This window comes from Entelurus aequoreus, linkage group LG06 (assembly GCF_033978785.1).
Source record: "Entelurus aequoreus isolate RoL-2023_Sb linkage group LG06, RoL_Eaeq_v1.1, whole genome shotgun sequence".
Lineage (NCBI taxonomy): Eukaryota > Metazoa > Chordata > Actinopteri > Syngnathiformes > Syngnathidae > Entelurus > Entelurus aequoreus.
The window spans coordinates 85,162,186-85,189,395 of record NC_084736.1 but is presented as its reverse complement, the minus strand read 5'-3'; the positions used below and the strand labels follow the sequence as shown (position 1 = coordinate 85,189,395).

General features: G+C 40.6%; 1 protein-coding gene across 3 annotated transcripts in view; it reads right to left on the bottom strand.

The window, feature by feature from the left end:
• The window catches only part of cabin1 (calcineurin binding protein 1), a 76,053-nt gene that overhangs the window by 22,048 nt on the left and 26,795 nt on the right, over positions 1-27,210 (bottom strand). For all 3 annotated transcript variants that reach the window (XR_009826610.1, XM_062051709.1, XM_062051710.1), the window contains 6 exons: positions 26,382-26,776; positions 25,714-25,827; positions 12,878-13,041; positions 12,677-12,773; positions 7,923-8,597; positions 4,155-4,229 (listed from right to left, as the gene is read on the bottom strand). Coding sequence is in view for 2 of the 3 variants with exons in the window: in XM_062051709.1 (XP_061907693.1) it covers positions 4,155-4,229; positions 7,923-8,597; positions 12,677-12,773; positions 12,878-13,041; positions 25,714-25,827; positions 26,382-26,776 (1,520 nt within the window). In the remaining variant the exon portion in view is untranslated. The remainder of the gene's footprint in view (positions 1-4,154; positions 4,230-7,922; positions 8,598-12,676; positions 12,774-12,877; positions 13,042-25,713; positions 25,828-26,381; positions 26,777-27,210) is intronic.

Sequence of the window (27,210 nt, the reverse complement as noted above, 5' to 3'; positions counted from 1 at the left end):
TGTGTGGGCTTGAAAGAACGCACAGACGTGAAAAAAGCACGAACAAATGTTTCATGTTGAAGCCGAGAGCACCAAGGAGTCTCCTCAGATTTGCTAGTGCAGGACGTGAGCAGGCGGCACAAAGATGCCACATAGCCAGCTGTTAGATTAGACTGCAGAACAAGATGGTCAACACCAGTCTTTTATTAAGATGTAGCAATTGAGCATAAAGGATAAGGCACTGAATAGTGAAACACTTTGAAATATCCACAAGTATTGATAGAAAAATACACCAATATACAAGTTTTTCTATTTAATGTCTGCTCAGATTCTTTGCACATAGACAGTGCACATGTGCAAGCAAGTGACATGCAAAGCTGAGATCAATGACATAATGGGAACTAGTGAGTGAGGCTCAAGTGCCAAAAGGGAAGTTCACTAGGTTATATTTAGCTCTGGCATCTACTTGAATAAGTCTGGGAATTACCAAATTATTCATCAGTTTGGCACATTTCACCCCATTTTCCACAATCATTTTCCACATGCTGAATACAAGCACATGTTCATTCTACAACCTACTATTTTGGCAGAAGAATTAAGAAAAGATGCTATTAGTAGCCTCTTTGCTGAATATTTTCCATTCTATTAATCCAGAATCAGTTATTTGTAGAGTCACTGATGAGAGGGCCTGGCTCATAATTGATGTTCAGGCATAATCCACTCATCTGAAAAAAACCTGGTTTGGACCATGTTGTAAAAAAGTATAGAATATCAACACAATACTACTTGTTATAAAGGGAAGCAACAATTATAGATTTTGACAGTACTGAGTAATAATTACGGTTTCACAATTATCAAGGTTATCATTCATCGATAATTTCACTCCTAAAAATGTATAAAATCACAGACACTCCCTAGAGATTTTGAGATGTTATCTATTACTGTCAGAAATACCAGTAATCAAATAACAATATAATAACAGTGCAAAGTAATACATGCACAAAAGTATTATCAATAATAACTACAGTAATTAATTCATAATTGTATTATTAATATAAGACTAAGGTTAATTTTATTGATCCCCCCAGGAGAAAATGTTGCTAATGTGGGTAATAAACTCAAGTGTTATTGTCATCAATTGTCATCCATGCCTTGATTCATTTGTATCATCTATTTCATGCTGTGTTAATAATAACTGGAATGCACATAATTAGATCCCATTGTATAGTGCTGTTATTCGACAAGTTTGTGCTGTTATGTTAGTGTTTTACACTTGCTACAGTATGTCCACTTCAAATGTCCATAGTGTATTCAACACAGACAGGAAGAAGCAATCTCTAAAGTTAAATGACTTATTGCTGTTTGTTTACACTGAAAAGACTCAATGCTAAGTTATATTCTTTCAAACAAAATCATACAGTATATCATAACAGTAATCATTTCTGAAAGAATCGTACGTCTGCTTGCTGTCTGTGCCTTATAATTATTTTAGTAAATAAAAGCCAGGAAGACAAAATCATTTGTCAACCCCTCCAGATCCCACCACAGGATTTACAGAAAGTAGGGGTGAGCAGAGCCCACAAAAGGAGCCTCCTCATTGGCTGGCACGATATATAGTGAAGCGTGGGCACGGTGCCAATTTGTTTTCAGTAAAGCATGGCTGCCAAACACACACCTGGAAAGATCACAATATGCTACAGGGGAAGATATCCCCGGGGAATTGTAGAAAGCTACACTACAAGCTACATGGCAAAAGTAGCGTGCTACATTAAAGCTGCATTTCTATCTATGGGCCCACATGTATAATATCAAGAGTTTACAAATTGACCCAATAAGGGTCCGTTATGGTACTATTAACTATCTGTCATTTAGCTGGGGACACCCTACAACTACCTCTAGGGTTCCCCACACCCCACTGTATGTATTTATTTAGTTTGCCTTTTCTTTGGCCCACCTCTATAATGTTATTCATTATCTCTGCCGACAGTAAAAAAAACAGCATCTATCTATATCTTGACAAACAAAACAATTTGACTTGTGTGTTGTTTGGAAACAGTTGCTAATGGTTATGTGCAGTCAAACTTTTCATGAGCGCAATTCACCCTAATGTGTGTTCCACCTGTTAGATGAAGAGAGTAGGTATGATTTTGGTTTATAGAGTAAACAACTAAAAACTAAGGTTTTGGGCTTTGTTTTCTCTAAATGCATGCATCTGTCTAAATATGGCTAAGGACATGCATTTTTGTGGGTTTCTTGCACTTCATCACTAAAGGAAAAATCTAATCTGCAAAAATACATCATTTCATTCCGATCCATCCATCCATTTTCTACCGCTTGTCCCTTTTTGGGGTCGCGGGGGTTGCTGGAGCCCATTCCGATCGTTACATTTAATTACATCACAACTATTTAGAATTATGGATTGAGGCTTGCAAAGACATATTCTTATGTTACCTGACTCTGTTTGGACAATCCAACGTAAGCAGTAATGACCTTTGATTCCATTTCACCAGTCAAACAAGCACAAAGTACAGCTATAGGAAGCTGAAATAGGTCAGTATTTTTGAAGTATTTGATAAAATAGAGACCCAAGAGACCGAATGTTCCCAAAGAAGACACTTTAGTGACGTGACATGGCTCTGGCTGTTTGAGAGAACTGCTGAACAGAAACCACCTAAAACAGTTGACTAAAAAAACAATATTTTTGCATGTTTCTGATGATCCTAATAACCACAAGTATTATTTAAACACATTAAAACATTACCAACAACATCCAAAAGCAGCGGAAAGTTGTCCTTATCTGTTGAGTTACTAGCGTTAGCGTATTAGCATGTAGCATTATCGTCTTCTACTGTATTTACATCTAACATAGCTAAAGAAGTTGAAATGACCACGATGGCCCCCTAGTGTACGAGAGGCACACTTTGTATGGCCAGTCACATTAGAGATAAGAGCATGGAAACTACTACAACATATGCAGCTGTGAAAATAGAAGAAACTGACTTATTTGCCAATTCAGACGAATTTAGAACATAGAAATGTACTGACTGTAAAAAGTGGCATGACGTCAGACAGGGCAGCAAAACAATCTTCAATGATTACTTTTAAACTAACAAAAATAATATTGGTATCATGTGCTGTCATTTGTGTCAGTAGAAATGTTCACATTTCGGCTAATTCTACTTCCAACTAGAGAAAACATGTTGAAGTAAATTGTAAATTAATTTTGTGTTTCACTTGAGTAGTTTTTACACAGAATACCTTTTTACTCTTACTCAAGTAATTCTTTTGATGAGTAAGTTTTACTTTTACTTGAGTCATATTTTTGTAACGTAGCGGTTCTTTTATTTGACTACAAGTTTTGGCTGCTCTACCCACCTCTGCATATTGGACACATTAGATCCTTCCGCCACAAGTTTCTTTTGGCAGGTTTAGCAAATGAGTGAGACATCATCTTCAATGACTCCCTGGTCATTTTTTTAAGTACTGGAAATGTTCCCACACTGCCATCTGCAGCTTTTTTTGTGTGTGGGAAGAGTTGACTGCTATGTCCTGCTGTTGTTTTTAAGCTAATGTAGCATACTAGCGTGTCTCTCCATACGTGCGTACAAGCGCATGCACAGCTGGTGTAACTTTGTTTTTGTGCCATGTGCCGAAAATAACATACCAGCATATTGTCCGTTAATAAGGGAGTAAGTAAGGAGGACTGAAACACAAGGTGTAGTGGGATTTAAATCATGGTTAATGGTAAAACCGGTTAATCCTTGCATCCCTACTTATATTATTATAAATGTACCAGGGAAAATGGTTAAAACCCCTGTCAAACCATACCAATCATCAAAGATTCAAGCCACTTGAGATTGTTCTTGTCAGCACTGCACTGATTAAAAGTGATTTTGCACCCTGCTCAGTAATAGGCATGGTGATTGCTTCCAGCTAAATAATGGCTCCAAAAACAACTACACAATGTCCCCTTGTATGTTGTTGTTTCAAGTCGGTTATTTATTATTATGTAACACACTGGCCTTTAAAAACAGAAATCTTGGAAGCTCAACAGCTCTAGTCACCAAGGGGTGTGACGTGAAGTAAGACCGAAGTGACCGTGTGACTGGGTAATGAATGTGTGCACCACAGGGGTGCGAAGAAGCAGTGAAATAAGAAAGATGAGTTGTCTGTACCTGTCTTTGGGTAGAAGTAGCCAGCTGAATCTGGCAAAACTTCACAGCTTGGTCCAGAGCCACATCCTCATCCACCTAAAGTAAGAGAACAGTGAGAATAGTCACATTAGAACACTTTCCATCTTTAGTCAACTTTCTTTTTACCTGCTTGTGCAAAATGTATTATTTTACAATGTATGCATGCATATTGCATGTCAATGTCCATAGCATGATTATGTGCTTTGATTATGGAGTTCTGAGCCAGAAGTGATTTGAGGCTCTGCTGTGTTATGTGGGTGTTGTCAAGCTCAGCTACAGCAAAACATGCTGCAATTAACAGTAATCATGTTCAAACAGCTGGTGTGTTCTACAAGCCTGTTGGGAGATAGCAGATGAGATATTTTGCATCGTATGTCCTTCAATTGTTTTGTAGTCAATAGTTGAGCTTGTAATGTCTTACACAAGACATTCCTCTGCTTTCAATTCATTTCAAACTACTTTTAAACATGTGTTTCATTACTACTCTTTTATAGGAGTGTAATGGTACACGTATTCATTTTGTTGGTACGTGGCCCAGCTTTGCATCGATTTCCCACATTGTACACATTTCAAGCAAGGCAATAGAATTCAATGTTGAAATACACCTGTGCCTAAAAGCAGACAAAAAGGTGAGACATTTCTGCAAAGAAACAAAGATCTAGGCGGACGTGCAGCCTAGGCCAGGGCTAGAGGGAGTATTGGCTCGAAAAAGGGACGGGCGATATGGTTTAAATTACAATATATATATTGCAGTCCCTTGCAAAAACGATATGTATCACAATATATTTTTTGGCATATAAATGAAAATAGAAGCATTTCTAAACGGGTTATTTGGTAACATATTGCGTCATTTCCGGTTGCAATATTTTCTCAAAAAATTTATTAATCTACTTGATAATTTACTGTTAATAGATGGTTACTTTTTGTTATAGCATGGTTCTATAAACTTCTGTTCAAATGTAATTAGCACTCAGTCTTCTGTTGTTTGGATACCTTACATTAGCTTGGGTGGGGATGGGAATGGAAAGGCGGTTCTTGTTTGGAAACAGCTCCTACCATTCCTTACCATGAATTGATTAACGTGGACCCCGATAAGTTGAAAAACGTATTGGGGTGTTACCATTTAGTGGTCAATTGTACGGAATATGTACTGTACTGTGCAATCTACTAGTAAAACTTTCAATCAATCAATCAATCCTAGTCCTGGGAATCTTTTGCCAGTTTTGTTAAGGATTCCCTTATTGATACCTGTGGTCGTGTGTGACGTCACCACGCACAGCGTGGAAGTGGCACAAAAGCTGGAGAGTTATTTACGAGAAATTGGAATTTGGCAAAAGAGCTTTTGGCATTGCTGCCCCTCTGGCATGGAATGCATTGCAGAAACTCTCTGAACTACTTCCATTTGGACACTTCCGTTCTATCCTGAGGGACAGACAGCGAGAGACTGTTTTTAAAAGGTGTCAATCTAAATTGTTTTACTGTTTTATTTGAATGAATGTCTTAACGTATTACTTTTCTGAAACTGCTCTGTGACATGTGCTGTTGACCTCTTGGCCAGGTCACCCTTGTGAAAGACATTTTGATCTCAATGGGTTTCCTATCTGGTTAAATAAAGGTTGTAAATGATGACAACAGGGCAACTTGCATTACTTACAAAGTGGATACTTCTTCAAAGAGAGGAAATACTAGCGGAAACATTAACACACACAGAAGGTGAAAACTCTGACTGTTGTTGATCCCGTCCGAGCCAGAAGTGAATCTCCAGCAGCAACAACAGCAATGTTGTACTGCAAATAACTTTCCTGTCCTGTTAACATCTCATTGTAGAAGCTGCTATTATTAAATGTCTGCATGAAATGTATACTTCTTCACACCTCGACCTGTATGAAAATAGGCCTTGAAAGCAGAGCCACCATAATGAGTCAAAAAAATCTCATAATTCCTGAAAAAAAAAAAGGATGCACATATTTTTCTGTAAAATAACATTTAATGTTTATAGCTAATGGTTGCAGAATTGCTGATGTAGTATTAATTTTGAGTGGTCAGCTCATATATTCTTTTAAAGATAATCATTTTATGTGTTGTTTTTCCTACAGTAGACTATTAATTGTATTGTATTATAATATACTATCATATTATGGTTATTTTCACATTCTGAGTCCTGACCCAGGCACCCCATGGAGGTTGTGGTCCTCTTAAGAACTCACTGTTGAGTTTGTAAATGAATGTTTCTTTTAAACTAAACAATGTTAACGCTAATCAACTTGTTTGCCATCCTTTTATCCAAATGGGAATCGATAAAGAATTGAATCATTAAGCAGATTCGAACATGGAATAGGAAAAATCTTAACAATTCCAATCCCTAGTTTTGCCCGATACTACAAATTTGGGTATTAATCGAATGCCAAGTGGATACAGGGTCAGCATCAGTCATACCAATAATCATACAAAAAAATGTCCAGAGTCTTTTGATCACAAAATCCAAAAAAAACACAAGATGGTAAAGTACCAATATCAATTAATATTATTATTAAATCATTTCCGTTTACCCTTTCACTAAATACAAAATGTATATTAAGTCAATAGTGCCAAATAAGTAAACAAAAGCTAAAACTACTATTGGCTCTTATTTCCTGAGTTTGTAAACAAAACAAAACAAAAAATCAAAAAAATAATGTTGTGGTCATAAAAAACTTAGATCTAACAATATAGTATCAACTGTATACTGACACTGAACTCGTTATCATTACAGTTGATATTTGTATTGATCCGCGCAGCTCTGTTTACATCCGAGAGCGCTAGAAATAATATTTGCCGCCATTGAGGCGAGGATAGAGGATTTAGAAACTGCGCTAGCGAGAATGGTTGACGACTTTGTTTGCTCCTCATATTTAAATTTGCAGGACACGGCTTGAATGTGTCCACAACATGCATTATCACAATATAACCATAGTATTAAAAGCTCCATCATCAGCAACATTTATATCAAATATTGTCTTTATCACACAACCTTACTTGACATTATTGTAAAAAGGTGGCTTTTAAAATATGAGGCAAGGGCAGGCTAAGAAATACTTTACTCTGCAAGACAAAATCCAAGAACACAAGTGTACTTTAGGGGAGCCAAATAAGGACAACTATTACAAATATGCACAGCCACCAACAAAATAGGAGTGATTATAGTGGTTGAGGGACAACAATATGAAAAAGGCAACAAGACCTGGAGCCTGACCAGTTTGTGCAAGTAATATCATATTTCATCAAGACTAACTGGGATAAATGAAAGCTAACAGCAACATGGTTTCTAGTAAGTCTGCCAACTCTCCTATAGGGAGTGACCGAGTAAGAATGAGAGTGATAGCTGTCCTCTTCCTCTCTTTGACTCTCCTGCCTCACCACTCCAGCACTGTGGCAATAACATGACAGCTTCTATTGATCTGCAGCTCAATAACGTCATGTTCTGTAGCGACAGCTAATAGTCAGCACTGAAGGTTGTATAGCAACATGTTTTGCTCAAAAACACCAATAAAAAGCAAAATAAACTGTACCTAGATATGAGAGCTACTACCAACCAAAACTTGGGACTGCAATTTCCGGTTTGAAAAGTGAATGAAGGAAAGCCCCAGTTCTTTAAAGGCTCGATGACAAGTTCAGTATAAAGAGTCATTTCATTAATAAGAGGATGCATGACAGACAGAATAATACTAATGAGTGTTTACATCTGGTGTGGCAGGTTTGAAGGAGATTTACCTGTTTTATGAGCATGTACGTCTCTGACATGATCTTTTCAATGCGGCCCAGATCGTACGTCATGACTTTCTGGCCTTGTTGCCACACCCTGTAAGCGTCAAGCAGTAGGGTTTTTCCCGACTCCACGTCCTCTATAAGTTTCCTTTTTCTGTTAGGTCTTCGTAGTAAACCCTGATCAGTTCCACCGGCTGCTATAGTGACCTTGGCTGCCGCGGACTGGAGCTGCTGCTGCCGAGAACTAATACTTAGCTCCTCCAGGGACAGCTCTGATGTCCGGCTAATGTCAGGCGTTTTATGCTGGGAATCCATTAAGCCCAGAGAGGTATATACCTCTGTTTTTCTGCCCTGAGTATCTGTGGCTGTAGATGGCCTCCTCCAATGGCCTGATTCCAAATCCATTGGTTCCTCTTGCCTTGTTCTGTGCCCCTCACTCCCAGGAAGCTCCACTTTTCCCAGCAGATTCTCTACCTTGCTACCTTTATCTGTAGATATTGCGGGTGGAGTGATTTGTGCTTGGGTGGTGTCCTTGGGCCCTGTGTTAATGGTACAAGAGACTTCTGTAAGCCCTGCCTTTTTAGGCAACGCATGTTTGCTGTCCTCATAACTTGGCCTGTTGGACACGGCCGTAGTGGTCATTTCCCCCATGGAGGCGGTAGCTGCTTTGGAAAGCTGCACCTTCAAGGAGAACATAAGCAGTCATGAACAGTAAGAATAGGGTGTGGCTTTCAGTGTACAGGAGGTCCTCCATACTGGGTTTCGTGGTTACGACAAACATTCAACTTAAAGGGGAACTGCCCTTTTATTTTACATTTTGCCTATCATTCACAATCTTTATGTAAGACAAGAACATATACAGTGGTGGTCAAAAGTGTACATACACTTGTAAAGAACATCATGTCATGGCTGTCTTGAGTTTCTAATCATTTCTAGTACTCTCATTTGTTTGTGATGTAGTGATTGGAGCACATACTTGTTGGTCACAAAAAAAAAACATTCATGAAGTTTGCTTCTTTTATGAATTTATTATGGGTCTACTGAAAATGTGAGGGTCAAAAGTATACATACAGCAATGTTCATATTTGCTTACATGTCCATTGGCAAGTTTACCTGCAAAAAGACGCTTTTGGTAGCCATCCACAAGCTTCTGCTTGAATTTTTGACCACAAAATTGCTGCAGTTCAGCTAAATGTGTTGCTTTTCTGACATGGACTTGTTTCTTCAGCATTGTCCACACCTTTAAGTCAGGACTTTGGGAAGGCCATTCTAAAACCTTCATTCCAGCCTGATTTAGCCATTCCTTTACCACTTTTGAGGTGTGTTTGGGGTCATTGTCCTGTTGGAACACCCAACAAGACCCAACCTCCGGGTTGATGATTTTAGCTTGTCCTGAACAATTTGGAGCTAATCCTCCTTTTTCATTGTCCCATTTAAAGCAGCAGTTCCATTGGCAGCAAAACAGGCAGAGAGCATAATACTACCACCACCATGCTTGACGGTAGGCATGGTGTTCCTGGGATTAAAGGCCTCACCTTTTCTCCTCCATACATGTTGTACATTGTGGGCGGTATAGCTCGGTTGGTAGAGTGGCCGTGCCATCAACCTGAGGGTTGCAGGTTCGATCCCCGCTTCCGCCATCCTAGTCACTGCCGTTGTGTCCTTGGGCAAGACACTTTACCCACCTGCTCCCAGTGCCACCCACACTGGTTTAAATGTAACTTAGATATTGGGTTTTCACTATGTAAAGCGCTTTGAGTCACTAGAGAAAAGCGCTATATAAATATAATTCACTTCACTTCACTTCACATATTGCTGGGTATTGTGGCCAAACAGCTCCATTTTTGTTTCATCGGACTACAGAACTTTCCTCCAGAAGGTCTTATCTTTGTCCATGTGATCAGCAGCAAACTTTAGACGAGCCTTTAGGTGTGGCTTCTGGGGCAAGGGCTTCCTTCTTGCATGGTAGCCTCTCAGTCCATGGCGATGCTTGACTGTGGACACTGACACCTGTGTTCCAGCAGCTTCCAATTCATTGCAGACCTGCTTTTTGCTGCTTCTCGGTTGACTCTTGATCATCCTGACCAATTTTCTCTCAGCAGCAGGTCATAGCTTGCGTTTTCTTCCTGATCGTGGCAGTGACAAAACTGTGCCATGCACTTTACACTTACGAACAATTGCCTGCACAGTTGCACTTGGGACCTTAAGATAGTTTGAAATGGCTCCAAGTGATTTTCCTGACTTGTTCAAGTCAATGATTCGTTTTTTCAGATCAGTGCTGAGTTCCTTTGACTTTCCCATCGTGGCGTTTGTAAGCGAGTCTAATGACTGCATCACATGAGTCCTACTTAAATGTGCTCAGAGAAGTCAACAGGTGTCGTCAATCATATTCACTCACATGAAGTTAAGAGGCCATGAAGCTACTTTGATTTGATTTGAACTTTTCTACATCACCAAAATTGATCATGTATGTTGCTGTATGTATACTTTTGACCCAGCACATTTGCTCACATTTTCAGTAGACCCATAATAAATTCATAAAAGAAACAAACTTCATGAATGTTTTTTGTGACCAACAAGTATGTGCTCCAATCACTACATCACAAACAAATAAGAGTTGAACAAATGATTGTAAAGGTAAGACATCCATGACAATGGAACACCACAGAGGCCACCACAGTGTATGTGTTTCTTTGACTTTTTATTCCTAGCTCTATGTAGAAGTGTCTGGTTGCACCAGCTCTGCTCTTTTAATGTCTTTAATGTCCTTTGATGTTTCCCTCTTACACACATGTAAGAGGGATGTGTGCTATGACTATGAGTTGTTTTTTCCCTTGGCCTTAGTCTGGACCCCCTCTCCAGGGGCCCAGGCTTAGACCGATTTTTTTCTCACCCCCCGCCCCCCATTGTTGACTGTTTCTCACCTTTTTTGTAAGGGGCGCCGGAAGTTGGCAGACCCGTCAGCAATCCTGTTCTATCTTCCTGTAATGTTTGATCCTGCTCTGTCTCCCTGTAATGTTTGATCCTGTTCTGTCTCCCTGTAATGTTTGATCCTGTTCTGTCTCCCTGTAATGTTTGATCCTGTTCTGTCTCCCTGTAATGTTTGTCTGCTCTTGAATGGGATTGTGCTGAAAATCTTAATTTCCCCTCAGGGATTAATAAAGTAATTCTGATTCTGTTCTTTACAAGTGTATGTAAACTTTTGACCACGACTTTATGTCCTTTTGTATGCATTCTAATTTGTAAAATACGGCAAGTACGAGGTGGCTAACAATGCAGCTAAAAGGAGTAATCTATTGTGCCCGTAAAGCCCTCTAAAAAACATCCAAAAACCGCCAACAATACTCCATTCACACATCAGGACCTGAATATTAACCTCGTATTAGCGATATTGTTATTATAAGCGCCAACGCTAAGGAACTACTTTTAGTGGCACAGTGATCACATAGTAGACATGCTGAGACGGTGAGCTGCTTCATCACTTCTGAGTTGGTCAAAGTTAATGCTAGATTATCAACCATGCCTCACACTTAAATAGTAGAAAGTTGTTGCCATAAATGGAGAAGTTAATCAAATTTGACATTCAACTCGTGCAAAAAAAAGGCATGAAAAGATGCTTTTTTTTAAACCTGCGTGTGGATTATGATGAATTCTTTATCTAAATGGGAAGATATGAACATCCCATTAGTCGGCACCCTACTAAGGGCAGACACTGTACAGTAAGTTGTTTTGTTATGTTCATAGTTTGTATTTCTTGTTTAGTATGTCGCAATAGTGCTATTTTCTAGATCTGTTTAGCACACAGCTTCTAAAACTTGTAGCTGATCTTCCTTAAATGTAGGCTCCATATAATAAAAGGTTCTGAAATCCTCATTTGTCCCGAAGTAGTCCTTGTTGGCTCTCATGAAATCCGCAATGATTAGTAGTATTGCGCTGTCCTATATTTAAAATAACCAAAATATGTCAATATTACACGTTATTATGAATGACCTGTTACCATGTTACATATATACTCAGTGTGTATATAAATCGAGGTTTTTACAGCGCTTTATAGGCGGAATAGTGCAAATCCCATGACCTCTATTGTTAGCTGACTTTTACAAGTGTATTTTCGAGTTAGAATGCATTAAAAAGATAAATATTTTTTGTGTGTGCTTGTCTCACATCAGGATTGTGAATGACTGGCAAAATTCCACAAAAAGTGCAGTTACCCTTTAAGGCTGAAATATGCTCTTGTAAATAATAAAAAAAAAAAAAAAATACAAATCACGAATATTAAAATGATAAAATAAATGTTAAAATGTGTCTATTAAACTATGTTATGTCATTTTTGTTTCTACGGCTGCTTCTTTTTGTGAGGTAGTGGGGCACAGCTAGCTAGACCTGCTGCTTGTAACATGTGTTTTCATGTTAGCGTCTCCATAAGGCTCCAATAAGACCAGTAAATGTCACTACATTTGTTGCTCGTTGCTAGAATGGTCAGAATACTTGCTGAATCCGAACTTTGACAAAACGTATCCCTTGTGCTGAGTGTTCTTATTCCCTGGCATGAAATGTTAAGGAGCAGAATGACATTGCCATCTACTGAGGCAATAGTACTATTATAATGTGTTCATGACAGAGGGCGAATAGGTAACACCACAACTAATTGCTGTGGTCCAACTGTATTATTAGGTATATGTTGCAACTTGCACTATCGATTTAAACGCGTCGTTGGTAAACAGAGGACCTCCTGTATACAGTAAATGGTGCATTCTTACCCCAGTGAGACTGTTTAGATTGTCCTCCAGGACTTTTACATTCAGGAAAAATGCTCTCTTTGCCAAAACCTGGCGATCAACATCACGTAAATATTTCCTTGATGGGAGAAAGGAGGAGAGAAGAGAGGGAGCACAAAGAGAGATGTCAAAGAACAAATACAACTCTATAACACATCAGTGTGACAGGAAGTCGCTCCTTACTTTCCCTGATCAGGGGTTCTCTGCAGCATGAACGAGACTTTCAGCAAGGTGTCGTGATCTTTAAGCTTTGAGAGCACCTCTAGCAAGAGGACAATGGATCGGTTCATATGAGATGCAAAACTTCCTGGTCGATCAATCTCATCTACTGGAATTCGCCAGATGCCCTTTGGGTTGAGAGGAGATGAAAAAATAAGTAGCAAAAAGAGCATTAACTTGTGACGGTGCTACAAACAGTAATAGCGGTTTATAATAAACTGCGTCTTACGGTGGAATTTCAAGTGCACATTCTATATACAATTGTTGGCTGTACAAGATGTAAGAAAGCCACTAGAGTTTGCAAGGTATAGTGTGTAAGACGCCTGTGAATATTCCACTATAATTATTATTATTATCCCACCACTTGTACAGGAAAGGACAGAGCAGGCTGTACTTCCTGAGGAGGCTGCACTCCTTCAACATCTGTAAATAACTCTTGTGGATGTACTACCAGTCTGTGGTTGCCAGTGTTCTGTACTACATAGTAGTGTGCTGGGGGGGAAGTACATCTAAGGATAACTCCAGACTGGAGAAACTGATCAGGTGGGCCGGTTCTACGATGGGAATAAAACTGGACTCAGTGGTGACGGTGGCAGAGAAGAGGACTGTGGAAAAACTAGTGAGCATCCTGGATGATGCCAGTCCCCCTCTGCATACTGTTGTCAGTAGCCAGAGGAGCCTGTTCAGTGCTAGACTGCTTCATCCCAAGTGCAGGACTAATAGACTCAATAACTCCTTTGTCCCACACGCCATTAGACTGTACAACTCCTCTCTGGGAGGGGGGGGGGGGGGGGGGGGTACTAGGATGATAGGGGATGCAAAACATTAACAGTGCAATACTTTTTCATAACATGGTCACTACTGCCTAGTTTCTCTTGTTATATTCTTATTTTACTGTTATATTTTTATTCTCATTGTTGCTTTTTATTTTTATTCTATTGTAATATTTTTCTATTTTGTTTCCATTTATACCCCCATTACTTATTTTTTACCTTTTAATATCGATCTCAATTTTGTACACTGCTGCTGGAATTGTAATTTTCCTGAGGGAACTCTCCTGAAGGAATCAATAAAGTACTATCTATCTATCTATCTATCTATCTATCTATCTATCTATCTATCTATCTATCTATCTATCTATCTATCTATCTATCTATCATTCACCCAGATCATTGTATTCTCCGAGCATTGAAACGATTTCAACTGGACAGTTCAGATTGTTTTACAAGATGTTTTTGCCACTCATCTGAGCAGGCTTCATCAGTTCATGTTCACAGACAACTCTATTCATTGAGAATGGTGCAGGATACAAAGTATATGATAAGCATGCCATTCCAAACAGTTCACTTGTGAGTGATGGATTCAATGCCCTGAGTATAGTGTGTAAAGAAAACAAAGTGACATGGCATTCAAAGAAGAACTAATGAGGAATGGAAAGGCTGCAGGGGAGATCTTGCAGACTGCCTGGGCATGAAGGAGGTAGGGAGGGAGGGATGAGGAAACCTTCTCTCTGGGCACACATGATAGGAAGGCTCATTAGTGCTCTGTTGTGGCCAAGCAGGGTAACTGAGCCGCAGACTGCCACCAACAAACAATGGCAGAAGGCGTGATAAAGTGTTGTTTGATGAACAAATCCACCTTTTTAGAAAGCACATGTCTGCTCGACAGGTAAAAACGGGCCAAATTCTAAACTCCAAAGTTACCAATGCGAGTCCAGATGGTGTTCTAGGCTACAGTCAAGAGCGTAGCTTCTGGCAGGAGGAAATGTGCACAAGACAAAACAAAGAGGATCTTCTCAGAAGGGAGCAAAACAAGTGAAATGGTTCTATCAGCTTGTGAGGCAATTGGGAGCTCGGTGGTCCTCTGAACATACGGCTCCAGATGGTCAGATGACATTTTCCAGGATTCTGGAAGGCAATAAAGTATAAAAGTGTGGCAAAGGGAACCCATCAAATAATAATACATATCTAAATACAGACTTCTCGCCTCCAGAGATAGTGACAAAGCTACCACCAAAAATGCACACCGTATTTCAAACTACCTAAATCAGCACCAGGGAAGGTGAGAATTTAATGGTCTTGTGTTTTTCTACACACTCCTTGGTGCATCTCTTATCATTTTAACAAAGTTTGCTAAAGGTGAGTACCTGTGTGTGGCATTGAATGAAGTAGAATGATGCTCATTGTGAAAATGTCTCTGCTCAGATTAGCACAGGCAGGATAAGTAAGACAACTTGGAACACCATCTCTAATGGAGGAGAGTTGTTTAGAGAACCACCAAACCATCGTCAAATCTGTTTTGGGTACGCAAAGCTGTGGCTTTATGCAGATTATTATGCAGCACAACAGCTAAAGCAGCTTTATAAGACTTTAACCGAAATTATTTTAAGCATCTTTTTTTTTGGTGAGAAAATATGAGCAGTGCCAGTGCTTCAATATGCAATAATCTGACAAGCACTGCCTAAAAACACATGATTAGTTTTTTAGAAATTGGAAAATGAAAGGAATATAAAGTATGTCCTACAAGTACCAATACTACTAGCTCAGTGTAGCAGCATGACAAAAGTCATTTAAAGCGCAGGCAAGTGTTGTCCCCTCGTGCTTTGTGAAAAGTGGGAGCTACAAACTTACTTTCAAAAAGACAGAATCTGCCTGTGGTCAAATAAAGTTAAAGTTAAAGTTAAAGTACCAATGATTGTCACACACACACTAGGTGTGGTGAAATTTGTCCTCTGCATTCGACCCACCCCCTTGTTCACCCCCTGGGAGGTGAGGGGAGCAGTGGGCAGCAGCGGTGCCGCGCCTGGGAATCATTTTAGGTGAAACTTAGTGGATACACGCACGCTTCAACATGTTTTTATAAACGCAAAGGCCCAACATACTTTTTTCATTTGTACAACAAAAGGAAAATATGATTGGCCATGTGACAATTAGCAACCAGCAGCCATTGCTCCAATTAAGCAATCACAACATCAGCAATTTGCGAAGCAGTTACGTGCAACTTGAGGAGGAAATTCATGGCAGCTACCTGTCAATAATATCAAATTGGCAGCTAAATGGTAATCTGTAGTGATCAAGATGAGATCTAGAATCAACTATTCCAGGTATTTGCTCTGAATTGATAAACATCGATTCATTTGTCTTACAAAATGAACAACTTAAGACTTCCTTTTTTCTAAAGTCTGAGTAGAAGACAGAAAGTGACTTACCATCACCAAAGAAGGCTATTCCTTGTTTACTGCGCTAGTATATTTTTTGGGAAAGATGTTGCTGGCGGAAGCGGCACCAGCCTCCCTAGCAGCGTCGCCACCCTGAAAGAAGAGGCTCGAGCTCAAAGAGCAAAGAGTGGGCTGCATTTGGGTGCGAGAGCTGCACAGGAGGAAAAGCGGGGAGCTCAGCACAACAGGAGCAGAAGAAGGAAAAGATATTGATAGCTGCTGCCTTGGCAAAGGGAGACTCAGCATTGGAAACAGGAGCAGAAGAAGGAAAATATATTGATAGCTGCTGCCTTGGCAAAGGGAGACTCAGCATTGGAGTCAGGGCCTATGAGCTCAGGACAGACAAGCCGACTCGTTCCTCTCCTGCTTTCCAACGCTGCCATCTCAAAACAAAAACACCCACGCACTCCATCTCTACTCTCCCCTGACCCCAGCCTGCTGGAGTTCTTTGCCCCCCTCCTCCATCCGTGCTTTCTCTTGCACTATACACCGTGTACAGCCAACCCTTCTATGTCTACGCCGACCAATCGCAGACAAGCAGGAGAAAGTCCCGCCTGTTAATGCACACCCACACACAGACAGAGGAGTAATGAGGAAACACAGGGAGGAGACGTGTGGAGGCAACAGCAGCCGAGGGGAGGGGAGGGGAGGGGTAGAGCGTGATCATGCCGAAGACAGAGCAACAGGAAAAAAAACACAAGAACATAAACTGGCTGAAAAAGGAAGTGAGTGCTACTGTGAGCGACTGCAAAGCTGGCACACCAAGAAAGGCAACAAACTGGTTGGTATAAACAACCTTCCAGTTAACTGCGGGCAACACAGCACAAAGAAACAAGAATCAACTTCATACACAATACTTCCTCAGCTACGAGCCCTCACCTTCTTCCTTTTTGTCTTTCAACACTGGCTTTAACTCCACCATAAACATAACACACACACATAGCCTTGTGTATCCTGTTTCCTGTTGCGTGAGTGGAAAAGGAAAAAAAAGTGCTGAAAAAGGTCACGCTCAAGCAAAAAGAGCAATGAGAGGCAGCGGAATCCCAGGGCTAACCTCCAACAAGCAAACCAAAACATTAGCAATATGTTTTCACCATCCAATTCCCCTCCCCTATGAAAAAAAATCTTCTCCTGAGTGGAGCTCCACCTACATCAAAAAAAGTCATCCATCAAACAGAGGGAAGTAACACACTCCTGGAAGACCATTGCAACATTCTACGATAGGCTCCCATTAGGAGGACTGTTTAAATCAAGCGCTCACAATCCAAAACCAGCTCTAGGGAGATTATATTAGATCCACATTTGTGTTTGCAACCGAGGATAAAGTGTAAATATGCATGTGGGTGGAACAACATGTAAGATAGGAGGAACTGCTATGATATCATGAGCAGACACCTGACACTTCAATGATGTAACCACATTGGGAGCAACTACACCTGGGATATTCAACTTCATTGTTTTGTGGGCCACATTTCCAGAAAGCTCATTTTATTTTGTATATCCCGGACAACCAGTGTCCTCTACGGTAGACATTTAAATTGGGTCTTTTTATTTTGTTACATGAACGCTCAACTGTTTTGAAGGACCTTCTGCAATGTATACTAGTCTAAGGCTCAATTCGAATACCCCTCCTACCTCCTTGGTTTTGCGCGTTCATGTCAATCAAGAGGCGTTTAATTTATCCGCCAGGTAGGGGGGAGGGGCAAAGTACCTCCCTCGAAGCAAAGTGAGCTCGCAGACCCTTCCTACACTATCGATTACAAGGAGAAAGATGGCAGTTGAGAAACCCAGAGAAGCATACAAATCTAAGTAATAAGCGTAATTAACGATTTCCATTTAGTCAGACTTCAAAACTTTGTTACTGCACGTAAATATTGGCTTCAAAAACAAATACACAATTTTACATACCGCAAGCTGCTGCGCCAGCACTTGCATAGTTCACCAAAAACGTCTTCGGTCTTCTTCTTAATAAAGACGGGTGAAAGAAAATAAGAAGAGCACAAGCGAAGCCAAACATCGCGTGGGACGGCATCTTAAATGTAAACAAACATTTGTCGCATTTGCCTTACGTCACTGCTGGCAAACGGCAGGGGTTAATGACGAGGCGGGACTTTAACGACGTCCAAATGCATAGGGGCATATTTGCAATACTTTGCCCTTGTACTAAATGTTAGAGCCAAGGGGGAGGGTCAAGTAGAGGGAGAGTCCAGAGAATTTGAAATGAGCTAAGGCCCGGTCTATATTAAGCCGGATAAGTCCTTAAACGAATAACTATTTAGCCTAAACTCTGTGTCAGCCACACTAACCCATCGTTTAAGGTTCCCCTCCTTGGGAATTGTTTTACACGAGTAAGTGCGCCGTCTATTTCTCGAGTCTCCGGCTCTTAGCTCGGTATGGACTCATTGATCGGTTATAAACTGAGTTCAGAGAGAAAGTGACGTCAGAAACAACACGACACAGCCAGCTTCATAACAACCAGTTTCCACTCAGGGGTAAACACTAGAAAGATGAAAGCGAATCATCCAGACATGCCCCGGTTTCTCCTTCTTCTACATGTGCTGGAGCTTGTAGAAATCAAACATGAATATCTTAAGAGAAGGAACTTTTGCAGCTATTTTGGATACACCACATCTCAGACGGCAACATAGCAATGTTGAGCGGCGGTTTTGGATAAGGCCTGGAAGAAGGGCAGCCTGGTGGGATATGTTTGTCAACAAGTGTGTTGTGCCACAGGAATGGCAAGAGAACTTTCCAATGTCCAGGTCAGCTGTGATCCTACTTAGCCAAAAACTTTGTCCATTTGTCGAAGGAGAGACAACGAGAATGCGGGCTCCCATGGATGTAATCAAAAAGGTAGCGTGTACATTGTATTACTTGGGAAGACTTCGGAAAACAGCGAATGCATTTGGACTGGGAAAGCAGACTGTATCAGTTATTGTCCGCCATGTATGTCGAGCGATTACTCAACGTTTGGGTCCAGAGTATATAAAGTCACCAAAAACAGAGGCAAAAGTTCAAGATCTTGTGGCAAATTTCCATCAGGCCCATGGTATGCCAAAGTGTTTGGGTGCAATTGACTGCACCCATATCGAGGTCAACAAGATGCCGTGTAATTCGTCAGATTTCATCAACAGAAAGGGCAAGTCCTCTTACAACGTACAGGCGGTGTGTGCCTACAAGTATTGCTTTATGGATGTGACTGTGAAATGGCCAGGCAGCGTGCATTATGGCCGCATCTTCGCTAACTCCGCCATTAGCGCGCAGCTGAAAGATGGAACCATCCCTTCATGTCCCAAACAACTACTGGAAGACGAAGGTGCGGTCCCTGTTTTTCTTTTGGGTGACCCAGCTTATCCCCTGATGCCATATCTCATGAAAGAATACCCCAATGGTGGAGTCAACCCACAACAACAATAAAAGTATTAATACCCAAAGGGGTATTCTCAGTGCAAGGCCCATATGGTCATTGAGTGTGTGTTTGGACGACTGAAGAAACGCTTTGGTTCACTGCGACGACCCATGGACATTACCAAGAATGACCTACCATTCATTGTGTACGCTTGTTTTGTACTCCATAACTACTGTGAAGCCATGAAGGAGCAGCTTAACGAACAGTCAGTGGTTGCGGCTGGCGAGTACGACCGCCAATTTCAGCCTCCAAGAGCAGGCAGGATTGCAAGAATGGACAATGAAGGTGAAGGCAAAAGAGTGAGGAGTGCCCTGACCAGATATCTAGATCCCTAGATTAATTGTTGTAAAATGTTCTTTATCACATTGTTCACTTTCACATGTCCATTAAAGATTTGATTCATTTATGATGTCTCAGGTGTGATTCACTACCATAGGGCTAGTCTTACAGCTGCTGATGGTGAGGAAAGCAAGGTTTACTGTTAAAAGAAATGTGGCAATAGGCTACATTGAAATTGCTTACATCTCTTCAATGTTTATATGCCTGGTAAGGATACACTTCCAGGTCAGAGGTGACTATGACGTAATATATGCACGTCTGCTAGGGGGTCTTGAACCAAAGCTTAAACGATGGCATTGTGTGTGTGTGTGGACAAGGATAAGTTCAGGTGGGTTATACCCTGTATAACCTTAGCCGTCTTAATGTAGCAGCAACCTAAGATCCATCTCACAGACAGCACCCTAGCATATTTAAGAATCTGCTGCAAAAATGTGAGTCTCTCAAAAACATTTTTTCACTAAACTCGAGGGTCACCAGTTGAATAGCCCAAATGATAAAAAAAGGGAGGACCTAAAATTGAACCTTGAGGAACACCACTAGTATAACTTAAGACGTTTACCTATTTTCTACCAACTGCATTTAAAGTAAACAAGCTACAGCAAAACCATCGTTACATAAATCACATTATGGAAAAAAATGTGTAACTGCCAAAAAGGAGAGGAGTTAAAGGAGGGACTTGAGGAACACCTTAGTCATGTAAATCACAAGTTTGGACTCCAGTGTTCTATATTTGCTAGCAAAGTTCACATGTCAATGCAATAATCTGCCAATGTGTTTACAGTGGTCCAAGTTCCTCTACACAAGAGGAGCACTCTTGTATTTTAGCAATTTGCTGCAAATATGTGTCTCTTAAGTTTTGAACTGAGCTAGGCGGCCAGAATAATGTCATACCGAGCCAGATTTGGCCCCCAGGCCACCATTTCAATAGCCTTGAACTACACTACACTATGAAAATGTCTACCATTTAAGAATTATACATCAATTAGGCATTGGACAAGAGTCTAGACACTTCATTCTTCAGTCTACCAAGACAATATGGACTAATCTGTTTCCATCTTTGAAGGAATAGTTTAGGTAAGACCCTTTTTCTTCCAGAACAACTGAGTTACAGCACACAAAGCGAAGTCCAGAGGCAGGCTTGAATTAAACTGTTGTGGAAAAGCTTGACAGCCCTGAATTCAACCCCCACCTAAAGCATGAACTAGACAATCAATGACCTCTGACCTCAAAAATGGTATAATGTGCTGAATAAATGGGTTAAAAAAATCCCCAAAACACTGTAGGGGAAGACATTAGATATTGTGCAAGTGCTGTTTTAATTTTACAAAATGCATGTTTCTTAAAACCACTCCACACATGCATCCATTCTAAACCAACAGAAGCAAATAGGTTAGTTCATACTGAGCCACCATCAATGCAGCTCAGCAATGGCAAGTGAGAAAAGTAGGGCACCATGACCTAAATTGGGATTGCTCTAGTCATGTCACCTTGACTTCAAAATGTCATACATTTTGCACTGGGTTGGCTTTGGAAAGTTGTAAATTACCTTTGTGTTTCTATCACTAAAGGGATAACTTCAACACAAACACTGCATTCTTAAGACACAGACAATAAAGGACTTGTCAAGATGTCAGTAAACCAGTCAGCCGACACAGACTTAAGGGAAATTAGCAGCTCCACACTTTTGACAGTGGTAACAACAAGTCAGTTCTTAGAAGTACTTTTTATTCTTCAACTCTTACATTTGCACGGATCTGACATCCCTTCTGACAGTCAGGAAACCAAAAGCTTGCATATTCAGGGGAGAAACTCACTTGCAATCATTTAAGAAAGGTTGTCTCATGGTCATGCTTGCTTTCAAAGGAACACTAAAGCTTTGACAGTTGGTATACCAGAATGCAAGGTTTGCTTCCAGAAGGGGCTCTGTAAAAAAGCCTCTGGGAGTCAGCTCACTGCAGAGCTCCAGCTCTAATATGGCCCAGAAACTCTTAGACTGGGAACTGGGTTCCACGGCGCACACAAAAAAGCTGGAGACCATCCATGTACACTGCAGAAAAACGAAGTGACAACCGATGGAAATCAGATTGAGACTTAGCTGGAATCTGTTCTTTGAAAAAAGAAGCAAGCAGGTGCAGTTCAACTCCAAGCGTATGTTCTTCAAACACACGGAAAAGGTAGAAGAAGAGACGACAAATGCTGACAGTAATATATCCACAGGACACCAACACAAGCCATTCTCCAATCTCCTACTGTGCAATTCCATTTATAAAGCTGCGTGTGATCCGATCTCAGGCCTGATTTTTGAGCAGCCAATTGAATTATGTGAGCCACTGGTGTAAATAAGGTAAACCTAATGGTATGCCAATCCTCCACTCATAGCAAACACAGTGGCAGATCATTAGCGACAAACGCGAGAACAGACATCCGAGCTTCACGAGCTTGCCACTTGAGATTCTGTCTCAACTGCAGACATGGAGTTATGGTACATTCAGTGGATGCGGCATTAGAAACACCCGCACAATTTAATGAGATCCAAAACAAGAGCTGTTAAAAAGTGTTCAGTCGAGGCAAATTTTTACCAAGGCTAAACAATCACTAATATCTCCTCTTCACTCTGAATGATATGGATTGCGGAATTGAGCTAGAAATAATTACCCCACTGTAGGGAATGTAAATAGATGTTGAGGTTAGTGGGATTTACTTCACCACAGATCCATCTGGTGTGTCACTTCCCTACTGAACTGAACAGAACCCATGAAAACTGAAAATAAATTATGCAATTTGTGATTGCATCTATGTTTTAAGTTGTGGCCCTTACAATAACCCTACAACTCACTACAGTATTGCAAGCTTGGCAGAGGTAATAAAGATCACATTTGATTGACAATGTCTGGGAGGCATTCATTAAAGCCATGTAGTTTGCAGGGTTGTAGAAATGTCCTGCATCATATTGAGATGTTTTTCATATTTTGTTCTCTTCATGTAGCAGGGTTTTCCCTACAATTAATAATTAATCGTGGCAGAATAAAAGCCACCACACCAAATGAGGGACTTTTACATGAAAACAAATAAAATAAAAGATTGTATTATTAGATACATATAGCTTATTATTTATGCAATATTGACTAGTAATGCACAGAAAATTCAAGATTTTGTGATGACAGAACAAAGACACACGCAAATGTCTGGAGCGGAGGCAGCATATCCGCCAAGTGAACAAGCTACCAGTAGAGTAGAAATACAAGTTGCCTCTATATTGAAGCTATTATCATATATATCTGATTTATGACACCAAAAGACTTCCAAAGTTTGCCAATAAACAGATATAATCAAAATAGTATGAATCTTACAGAGATTACCGAACCATTTTGAGAGATAAAGAGGAAGCCAGTCGCGTGATCGTGTAACATCGCGTTAGGAACCAAAGATCTCTTCCCCATCAACAACAATGCTAATCAAGCAGACTTTGTGAGAGCCAACAACGATTACTTTGGGAACAAATTTGATCCAGGACCTTACATTTTGGAGCCCGAACACAAAGAGGATGAGCAATAAGTTTTAGAAAGCCGACTGCTACCCGGATGAAACTTTATTGTGACACTAGCATCTGCAGCATTGATAGGTGCTATACAACTATATTAAACCTTAATGAACCAAACACTTACTGTAATATTTCCACTCTCGCTGGGGTGTCGACCGACGGGACACTCACATAATTCCGTTTAGATGAAGATTTATAAGAAACCCTCACGAAGGGTTAAAAAAAAAGTTGCTGCAACAAGCGTTTTATAGTGTCTTTTCCGCCACCTCAGGGATGTGAAAGTGGACCGGCCTGTCGGTCCATGGTCATATTTATCTACTACCAGGTGAGAGATGCATGAATTACAATCTAGAATTTAATTTTAGCAAGTTTGAAACAAAGCAAAAGCAGCCGTCTGCTCAGTTTGTCAACAACAGCAACGTAAGCTAGCATTAGCTCACTGCTATCAACGTGCTGCTAAAATAGTTTCTAATAACAATATCACTCATATTTGGTTCATTTTCAGGTCATGACTTGTAAATTGGCGGTGTGTGGATGTTATTAGAGAGAGTATAATGACTTGTAAATTGATGATTGTTGGCGGTGTGTGGATGTTATTAGAGAGAGTATAATGACTTGTAAATTGATGATTGTTGGCGGTGTGTGGATGTTATTAGAGAGAGTATAATGACTTGTAAATTGATGATTGTTGGCGGTGTGTGGATGTTATTAGAGAGAGTGCAACAGAGGATCTGTTGACTCAATTGTTAGCTATTTCTTTACCATTTCAAATGCATAAGAAAGCCAAGCATGTGTTCTTGACTTACATAAGGATTGTGAATGATAAATACCACTTCTCTTTCAAATGTTTTTGTATTTCCAGTATGACTGATATAATAACATGGTCAGAGTGCAGAAGTGACGTCAAATCTACGGAAATTATCGAGGGCGTTCGGAACGGAATATTCAAAATGGCTGACTGAATTTGTGGCAATTTGTGACATTTTAGACTGTATTTTTTTTTTTACATACTTTGCAGATTGTAAATACAATTGGATATGGTTTAATGGATACAATGATGTAAATGTTTTTCCACTCTGCTAGTACTTCAATATATCCGAGATACTGGGTACCCGCACAGAGCAATCCACAAAATGTGCAATGTGCAAATTTTAAAAGGACATGGGGAGAAGACCGAGGCGCCGGCCACGTCAACTGCAGGCAATGGCTCCTCCAACTGTGGTACGCACCGAGCCCCGCGTCGCACCCCGGCCCTTAAAGCCAATCCCTATCTTGAAATGACGGATCTTACTTGCCAACTTCCCTTACCCGCCTTGTTCTAACATAGCAGAGGCTGTTCACCTAAAATATATACAAAAGTGGTAAAATACTGTATGTACTTTTGTGTTTACATTTAATTAACTAGATATGCGCTAAAATGCAATCAACTTTTGTTCAGAATATTTTTGTGACAGCTGATGCAACTTTCTTCTCATTAATTGTGGTAGCGTGAATTATAGTGTGTTGTACCACCGCAGCCAAACTAGACAGTCACTGAATAAATGCTGGGCTTTGTCCCGCCCACAGACGCCGCCCGCTCTGGAATTGAATGAGAAGTGGGCTCGGCCTCAGCTGGCCTGGACGCCGGGCTTCCGCAAGTTGATTGGATCAGCCGTTGGAGACAGAATCTCTTTTTGATTGACAGCAAAATGGACAATTTCGCGATCTTGAAGTATAAACCACTGCCAGAGCATTTTTTAAGTTTCATAAGGAGAATTTTCCAATCTTCTAATTATATATTTTATCTGTTTTAGGAGACCGTATTCATGTTTAGAGAGCTTCCCCTACTTGAAACACCAGCAGCCGCCACTGGTATACGGCCTGTGTTACAATGATTGAAAAATGTAGCAAAACAATATAATATAAGAAAAAATATATGTTAATACTAATTACTGATAACACGTATTTGCTTTTAAATGTATGCGCAACGTTTCTTTTGCTTTTTTTTAAAGACAATGTTTGCGTCACAGACGATTATGCAAATTATATGAAGACGTCATATTAGACAAGCCCCTAGCCACACCCCCACGGCCACAGGTATATTGGCAAACTGGGGGAAATCCTGTGTTGATTATAAGAACAAACAAACATAAGATCCATTGTGTTTAAACAAATCCCTTTCTGACAGTGTCAACCAAAAGTGATGATTATTGTGATGATCATGCATTCTTATTAGCTGTTATCAACAAAAAACAAATAGCAGCATTTGTGTTTAGAAATGAAGCTGATAAAAAGACAACGTGAACTGAACATACATTGAACAGGTTTGTCTTGTTTCTTTCACAGAAGAGTCCTTGCGCAGGCATGTGCTTCTGTTGTTGCCATGGGACACTGCATCCTAGCAACACATCACGGGCCCACCGCAGGTTCTGTGGTTAAAAAAACAAAAAACAAGTAAAAATCATACATGATTACATTTCAAAATGACCTATGACAATATATTGGCACAGCTAAAACATACTGACATGTTGTATAAACGTCTACTAAAATTGTCATCTGAAATGAGTAAAGCGTAAGCTATCTTTAATAGCTAAAAGCTATGCAGGCATATCACAAAATGTTATAACATTTAAAGGAACCGGGAGTTTCCATAGTTTTAGTGGGCACACAGCTTGCATTAGGAGTGCTGACAGAAGGATGCCACCACAGTAAAGTGCAACACAAGCTCCCTGTGCCAAACTGGCTGAGAAAGCATGGTTTAACACCCACGCATACCTCTACCCACAGAGCCTCAGAGCTCATGCAGCCTGTTTCAGCAACTAGTGTGGGGGGAACACTGCAATAAATACTGAACATAATGCCACAGTAAATAGTAAGCATAACCTGGTGTAAATGTCACATTCAATGTTGTCAAGGGCTGAATGCACTGCTTATGTACACAGAGGCAGCATGTTGTTAGTGGAAATAACAGGGCTAGACTGACCTGGTGGGTCTTGCTGTTGGTGTAAAAGAAAGCCAGGCGGTAGAGACTTTTATAGTGTTGAGGGAAGCGCCCGAGACAGAGGAAAAGAGCACGGATGCACATTTCCACCAGCATTCGTCTCTGATCAGCACGTTCTGTAGGCAGGGCCTTTGGTACCTCCATCACCTCAGCGGGGGGCTCTGGCTTCTTTTTGCCATCGCTGGCCGGGGTTTGAAAAGCAGCCTGTTGAGAGGCGGCTACTTTTGGCGGGGTGGCTGGGACTGGTACGGCAGGAAGGCAGGAATCCACGGACACTTTGGGAGTTGAAGTCTCAGGCAGTGTCACCATCAGCATTTCCACAATTTCCTCAACCACATTCTCTTCTGTCTGGTGGGCAGTATGACCTCCAAGTGACTCTGAAGTAGGAAGCAGCAAAGAACTACTACAAATAACTGCCCAAAACACTCACACTTTAAGATGAGTACAGGTGGTCCTCGGGTTCCGAACAAGTTATATTCCCAGACTAATGTAAGTAAGCTCTTATACAAAAGCCAAAAGCAGTGAAGTTGTCCTGTTGTGTAAATGCTCAATAAAAAGAGAATACAACAAATCCTTTTCAACTTATATTCAATTGAATAGACTGCAAAGACAAGATACTTAACATTTGAACTGAGAAACTTTGGTATTTTTTGGAAATATTAGCTCATTTGGAATTTGACGCCTGCAACATGTTTCAAAAAAGCTGGCACAAGTGGCAAAAAAGACCCAGAAAGTTGAGAAATGCTCATCAAAGACTTATTTGGAACATCCCACAGGTGAACAGGCTAATTGGGAACAGGTGGGTGCCATG